Here is a 7,991-nt window from a genome sequence, read left to right as displayed (position 1 = left end):
GTTTCACATCCTTTCACCATTTGCTGCTGGTCTTGCAACTCCCTTTCAGCATGTACCTGTGCTATAGTTGAGACCTTCAGTGATCCAGTATCCATGTGGCACTTCTTCCCTTGTCAGAAACATCCCATGCATTGATTTTCTTGCTTCTCCCCGCTTCATGAGTGAATCTGTGGGCCATCTGTGTCTCTTGTCCCTTTTTTGTAATTATTACTTTTTTTTACTTCTCATCCTCATCTCCTTCGCTCATGCTACTAATGGATGCTGAGGCAGCTTTTGGAGATGAAGGAGGTGAAGTCTTCCTGAAAAGCCAAGGAGAAGGGGGAGATGGAGACCTTGATGGGGATCGTCCACGTGTTGGACTACTTGTGGGGCTTTGCCTGGGAGACAAGGCTTGGAGCATGCGCCCACTTCTCTCTTGAAACATCTGCTTCTGGAAGGAAAACAGAAAAGTAAAACAGACATGCATGGACATAATAGAGTAGGAGAGTCACTCTGAGGGGGAAAGATCAGCAGTTTATTTTGCAAAAATGACTAGGGCAATTTAGCAGAATGAGATCCAGAGATTTCATCCTTGCTCACACGCAGTTCCCAAGCCCAAACATTTTATTTTAGTAATGTTCCTGCTGTAAATGTGAAAGGCTTTTTCATGGTATTCATGTGCTGTGTGATTGTTGTTCATGTGGAACAGAAAACTGTTTCTAAATTAAATAAGGATGTGTATTTGCATTGTAGATTTAAAAACAAAAGGCAGCTTTTGGTGTCATATGCAAAAATACTCAGACTGGATAGTAATATTCACAACAAGCCAAACATTTGACCACTGCTCTAAAACACTCTGTGTGTGTGTGTGTGTGTGTGTGTGTGTGTGTGTGTGTGTGTGTGTGTGTGAATGTAAAATGCCCCTCCAGTCCTTCTCACTCTTCCAAAAAAGACTTTTCTTATCAGAATTGTTTTGCGTCTATACACCTGTAAGTTTTTTTTTTTGCTCAAGACAGACTTTTCCTGAACAAACATGGGAAACGTTCTTCATTTATTGACCCCCCTCCACAAGTTTACTTTTAGAGTTTGGAAGAGTAAGAACAGCCTGCAACCTCATAGTGTTTCTTCATATGTTCCAGACACGCTTCCGAGGACCTCATTCTACTGCATCCTGGCAGTGGGAGTAATTGAAGGATCTAATTGCACCTGATGCATAGGTGCAACAAAATTACTTGCTCCAGTAGAGGCTAACTGGAAGAAGGCAAAGACAGACTAGTCAGTCATGCAGAGAAGGGGCAGGGAGCGTCCTCTATAGGTGGGCATTTGGGTTCAACAGGAAGCTTTAAATTGGCTGGCACTGTACATGCAATAGACTTGTGCAGATTGAAGTATATGCACATGACATCCTCCCCCCCCCCCCACAAAAGATAGGAAAACAACAGTTTAAAAAATGCACTGGCCACCATTCTATGTTTATGCCCCAGAGTGCACCTGAAATGGGAAAATGAAGCTGCTGTTTCCTCAGTTTCCACATGCCTCTCATACCATGTTTTTAGTGCTGACCTCAGAATGTAACCCTCACAAAAGATGTGGGCTAATTGTACAATAAAAGCTTCTAAGATTTTTTTTTAAATAAAATGCGCTACACACTCCTCATGCTGCCTTGTAGAAGTGGTATGAGCTTATTATATATTTCACAAATAATTATTAGAATAATAGCATATTAATGGATGCATATTTCTGATATGAGAAATGAACATGCTTGTAACTATTCCTGTATATCTCTTGTCAACACTGAAAACAACATCTGATATGGACATGTTAATAATAATTTTGACAGTAATAATAAGTTATCGTTAAAAGTTCACCTTTTACAGTTGCTGACATGGACTTAATTTCCCTCTCCCCTCCAACACCTCAGCTTTACTGTCATTAAGCTTTCCTCTGGAACAATGCCAGTTCTGATTTCACTCTTCACTGGATAATTTTACATGACTTGGCTCTACAAAGGCCTTCATGTAAAATCGCTTCCAGTTTGCTGTTCTGTGGCTGCTGCTGCTATCAGTCGCAGGAGAAACAAAAATGCTTTTCACTTTGAATTTTCAGTCTAAAAAGAAGCATGCCGCCAAATCCATAAAAGGAACCTGAACCTCCTCAGGATTCATTTCTGTGTGAATACAACATATAGATAGCAGCTTTTAGCATGCAAAATGACTTTTAGTCCTGAGTTATTCCCTACAAAAGAAGAAACTGGAAAACTGTGGAAAGAACTGGGAAGGGGGAATAGCTGAGGGGCAATCTGCACATTTGTTTAGCACATGATATGCTTGGTTTTTGTTTTCTTAATAGCAGCTGGTGGGAGGAGCAATTAAGACTACTGAAGCAATGTACGAGGGGAAAGGAGATTGAATGCTTTGTCCCACTGCAGTCTTTTTCTAGGTCACTGGATCCCCACAACTGCTATTTCCCTCTCCACTTCGTTACTGCTATTTGGTGCTAACAGCAGCTTCCCTACCAGGGCCTACAGCAGTCGTGAGGAACCCTGATCAAGACTGCAGTGAGTAAATCCCTCTCTCCTCCCACATTGCAATCCTAATCCTGACTGGACCTTCCATGGCTATTTAGAAAAGCAAGCACACAAGTGTCAATAAGGTGCTTAATGTAAAACACAGTTTGGCCCTGGGGGAAATAGATTCTATGCATTCATAGAATCATAGAGTTGGAAGGGAAACGCAAGGTCATCTAGTCCAGGGGTGCCCAATCTTCGGCCCGTGGGCCACTTGCGGCCCGCTGAGGGTCCCCATCCAGCCCCCAGGGGGTCCCCCCACCTCCAATGGGCACTCGGCCTTCACCCCATCCCATGCTGGCCTGCTGCGTGAGCTCTGCACCTTGCTTTCCCACGCTGCCGCTGAGCTCAGTGGCAGCGAAGGAAAGACAAGCCCAGCACGTGCGCAGGGCCTTTTATAGTGGGAAGGTAACTTGAGACTTGCAGGTCTCACGTTACTTCCCACTATAAAAGGCCTGTGCACTTGCCTGCTGGTCTCTTCTTTCTTGCCCATGGGCTGGGCTGAGTTCTGTTTGGCTCAGCTCTCCTCCCCTCCCCTCCCTCCCCTCCCCTCCTGCAAACTGAGCCAGGGGAGGGCAGGGGAGAGAGAGAGAGAGAGAGAGAGAGATCCTGAGGGAGGGTAGCCCAGCCCAGCTTGCAGCACGTCTCCCTCCAGAGGGAGGGAGGGAGGGCTGGTTGGCTGGTCAGGCAGGCAGGCAGGCAGGCAGCAGCAGCACATGGGCAGGCAGGTAGGCATGCAGCTGGGCAAGCAGGCAGGCAGCCCAAGCAAATGGAGTGAAGGAGGTAGGGTGAGGAGGCAGGTGAGCAGGCAGGTATATGTATGTGAAAGTGTGGAAGATCCCCCCTCCATTTGTGTATGTGTGAATGAATCATAAACTGGCATGAGGATCCCCCCTTAATAGGGTGAATGGGATCATAAACTGGCATGAAGATCCCCCCCCCTTATTAGGGTGAATGGGATCATGAACTGGCATGAAGATCCCCCCTTATTAGGGAGAATGGGATCACAAACTGGCATGAAGATCCCCCCCCCTTATTAGGGTGAATGGGATCATAAACTGGGATGAAGATCCCCCCTTATTAGGGTGAATGGGATCATAAACTGGCATGAAGATCCCTCCTTATTAGGGTGAATGGGACCATAAACTGGATTGAATTCATTCATTCACCCTCTCTAATATATTCATTTATGTAAATTTATTCAAATTTGAAATGTAAATTAATTCTTTTTTTTTTTCTGGCCCCCGACACAGTGTCAGAGAGATGTTGTGGCCCTCCTGCCAAAAACTTTGAGCACCCCTGATCTAGTCCAACTCCCACATGTAGCAGGAAATCCTCCTAGAGCAGTGTTTGAGTGGAACTCATACCAATGGTGGTACTTAAGGTGGTATCCGGTGATACTTCCAGGACCCCCAGATCCCAGCTACTTGGAAGCAAGATCTGTAACACAATGCAACAAGCAGCAGTAGGAAGCTTGGTTTGGCAGGCAGAGCTTCAGTGTGCACTCTTTGCATGATTGAAAATGCCCTCCTCTCCACCCTGACCCTCTTACTGATGTTTGTTGTGTTGCATTTGGTCTCCCAATCTGGAAGTAACTGGTGATGACATCATTGCAGTTACTTCTGGTGGTACTTCCAATAGGTGGACCATGCAAAGTGGTATGGTAGGGGACAAATGTTGAGAAATGTTGTCCTAGAGATTTTAGGGGGGCCTGTGTTCATCAGATTGGGACAATTCTGGTGGTACTGCATTCTTCTCAGACTGCCCTTCAGCGTGGACTGCGGTATGCGTGCGCACAGATACACACAGAATCCAAAGCACATAAAATAGCATATAGTAGTGATTCTCACACTTTTAGCACCAGGACCCACTGCTTAGAATGAGAATCTGTTAGGACCCACAGGAAGTTATGTCAAGACTGGAAGTGACATCATCAAGAAGGAAAATTTTTTTACAATCCTAGGCTGCAATCCTACTCACACTTTCCCAGGAGTAAATCCCATTTACTGTCATTGTTAAAAGCATATACAGAGTAGTCTGTTAAAAGAATAGATCTTTAACATTTCCCCAGAGCAGTCAACATGCCATGGTAGCATCATATATTAAAAATAAAATATTGAAATGAATGGGGACCCACCTGAAATTGGCTTGCGACCCACCTAGTGGGTCCCGACCCACAGTTTGAGAAACACTGACATATAGAGTAGTGAAATACGTACCCAAGCTCCATCTGGGCCAAACAGCTCTAAGAAGTTGCCAATAAACTCTCTGGACTTCTCTTCCCATTTCTGGATGAGATCATGACTTTTTTCTTCCACTCGATTCACAAATTCTTTAGACTTTTCTTCCACATTCTTGACTTTTTCTTTCATTTTGTCTACCTGATTCTGAAAGCGGTATTTCTTCTCCTGGTAAAAAGAAAGAAAATAAAAAGAAATCAAGAAGCTATAAGGCATGACCAACACAGTGGATGCGACACTACCAAACACTTGTAGTCGCAGATTGGCTTATCTATCACCCATAAGGTTCTGCTGGCGACAATCATAAGCCCATTGTACATCGAATAACCTATCATATAGTGAGCTTTATTTTGCCATGGAGAGTCCATTGTAAAGTGATTTGATTGCATCGTGAGCCCACTGTAAAGTGGGGACCTACTGTATTATGCATTCCAAAACAGGATAACTGAGGGCAGGCTGCTGGAATAGGAATCATAAGATATGTCCTAAACAGAAGCTGATAACTTCACCCATCACTTTTTCTAGATAGTTGTACAGGAGTGTAAGAAGGTCAATTTGTGTACATCTCTGCCCATTATCACTTGATAGTGCAGAATGAGCATGGGTCTGTTTTCACACATATACATATAATAGGAAATGAGCACAGAAGTAGATTTCCAATTCATATATACTTAGCAAAACAAAGGTGTAATATCAATATATGTAACGGCATACACTGCCTCCCCAAATCCCATTAAAAAAAATATCATGAATGAACGGAAGACGTTCAGAAGTCTAACATGAATGGGAAATATTGATTCAGAGTTCTAGCATGAATTCATAATTTCAAATGGAATGGGAAACTGCCAATACAGTATCTCTTTAATACCAAAACAAACTGGATCTTAGTTCTCCAGCTCATCTCTCACTTTTTTCTAACCCAGTTTAGACTTTGCACAAGACTTAAGTCAAAAAGAAGAGCAGGTGATGCACTTACATTTATAAAGCTAACATTTAGCTCTTTAGCAGTGTACCCTCTCTGAAGATTGCGACGAGCATAGACGTCATAATCACGGACAATTCTAGTGATAATGTCTGAGGTTGAGATGCCTTCAGTTCTCTGAGTTGGTACAAACATACCTGATTAAGTGGAGAAGAAAAAGAGAGACAAGATGAAAAATCTCCAACTTCTGTATGAGCATTTTTGGTTGTACTGTACATTCACGTTAACAATTCTTGCCTGTTGAGCAAATATTTAACTGTAATGGCCTACAGCTAAAAGAGAGAAAACAACTTGACTGTATGCATCACTGTTTGAGAGCCCAGTCCTATCCACCTTTCCAGCACTGATGCGACCGCAATGCAACCCCAAGGTAAGAGAACAAACATTCCCTTACCTTGAGGAGGCCTCTATGACAGCTCTTCTGCTGCAGAGTGCAGCACAACCCCCATTGGCATGTCTGCATTGGCACTGGAAAGTTGGATAGGACTGGGCCCTGAGTCAGAATGACCTGGTTCTGGATACTGATTTTCATTTCAAATATTTGGTTACTATGGCTGTGTCATCATAGCCTACAGGTGGTTGTGACAAAACTTCACCACATTGGGTAGCCGTGGAAACAATCACCACCCACAGGTTGCATGAATTGACTTGTAACAACAACAACACTTTTACTCTAAGATTCTACATTCCATTATAATGACATCAGCTCATGTTCTCATCTCATATTTTCCTCAGCCTAACATAAATACCATTGTCCTTTTAAGCCAGTTTTCCATGCATATAAAAGATACTCTGCAGAATTATAGGAACTGACAAAGGGCCCAATCCTATCCAACTTTCCAGTGCAGATGCAGCTATAATGCAACCCTGAAGTTAGGGAATAAATGTTCACTTACATTAAGGAGGACTTCATGACTGTCCCTGCACTGCAGGATGCAGCACATGCCCCTTTGGTATGGTTGCATCAGCACTGGAAAGTTGGATAGGATTGGGCCCAAAGAAACCTTGAAGCTTTTGGACAGAAAACCCCTAAACAATAGCTCTCACTGTTTTTCAAGTAGCAGGCATGGGCAGGGATGGCTTAACAGAAGAAACAGAGATGAGTATATAAGCTGAGTCATTCATCAAAATCTCCACCTGGAAGCCTTCAGCAATCAAAAGGACAAATTATATTTTGCTTCTTTATAATCTTCAGTTCCCAAATGAGGCAAACCTCGGCTCAACAGCCTGAAGTGGCATTCTCCATGAAGCTCTGGGAGGAAGGTTTAATTACTTCCGTCTTTGGCACTGTTAATTGTGTTGATAACAACTTAAGTTAAAGAGGTTTCGGAGATTACACAGCGATATAATTTGTTCTCCTGGGCTCAATCCTTAGCCCAATAAAGACAGTGGAAAGATGAGCGTCCTCCTTAAGAAGGTATGGAGTTCACTGCCTCACAATCCAGAGTATCATCATTGCTGTGATGAAGGATTACAACATGAAGAAAAGACAGCAAAGCATCTTTTTTAAAAATATATATATAGTGTTGGAGAATGAAGGAATACTTTCAGTATATAATCAATATGAGACAATAAAGTATTGTTAATGTACTGGCACTTTGAAGAATGGAACCTCAGAAACGATCACTTTTCAGGGTGGCACAAGAAACAGAGTTGCCACTGCTGTATCTCTCTCTCTTTTCCTCAGTAATATGTAATTGTAAGGTAAGAAGAGTCTCAAAGGTGAAGTCTGGCAAAAAAGGCTCAGGAATGTTACTCTCTACACCACTGAGAAATATTGTAAGGCGGAGGACTGGGTGACTTGAACCTTGCTGTAATGCAGTACCCCCTTGACAGCAGTCAGCAGGGAAACTAAAGACAGTCACAGATAGATAGATAGATAGATAGATAGATACTTTATTTACGGTCATCCGACCAGCTAAACACAGACAAACAAAACAAAATACACAGAAGAGATCACTGCAGTCACAGAACAGATCACTGCAGCAGCAAAGTCCAGCAGACAAGGTATCACTCACCCCACCCGGCCCCACCGGGTCCCCCTCAAAGCCTCTACCCCTCCTTTTCCTTTCTTTCTCCATTTGACTCCCTCTTTTTTTCCTTTTTCTTCCCCCACTGTCGCCTCGTCTTCCTCAGCAGTGGCAGACTGAAGCAGCTCCACTACTGCTACCACTACATAGCTCTGTCCTTGATTCCAGCTCTGAACAAAGGGCGGGGTGGATAG

The 7,991-nt window shown here is 43.4% G+C and overlaps 1 protein-coding gene across 1 annotated transcript in view; it reads right to left on the bottom strand.

The window, feature by feature from the left end:
• Positions 1-217: 217 nt before the first annotated feature.
• The window catches only part of PCYT1B (phosphate cytidylyltransferase 1B, choline), a 28,590-nt gene continuing 20,816 nt past the window's right edge, over positions 218-7,991 (bottom strand). The window contains exons 6-8 of the mRNA XM_066621886.1: positions 5,762-5,904; positions 4,765-4,953; positions 218-430 (exon numbers count right to left, since the gene is read on the bottom strand). Coding sequence (XP_066477983.1) covers positions 218-430; positions 4,765-4,953; positions 5,762-5,904 — 545 coding nt within the window. The remainder of the gene's footprint in view (positions 431-4,764; positions 4,954-5,761; positions 5,905-7,991) is intronic.

This window comes from Tiliqua scincoides, chromosome 3 (assembly GCF_035046505.1).
Source record: "Tiliqua scincoides isolate rTilSci1 chromosome 3, rTilSci1.hap2, whole genome shotgun sequence".
Lineage (NCBI taxonomy): Eukaryota > Metazoa > Chordata > Lepidosauria > Squamata > Scincidae > Tiliqua > Tiliqua scincoides.
The sequence above is the reverse complement of the archived record's forward strand: the minus strand, read 5'-3'. Positions and strand labels throughout refer to the sequence as shown.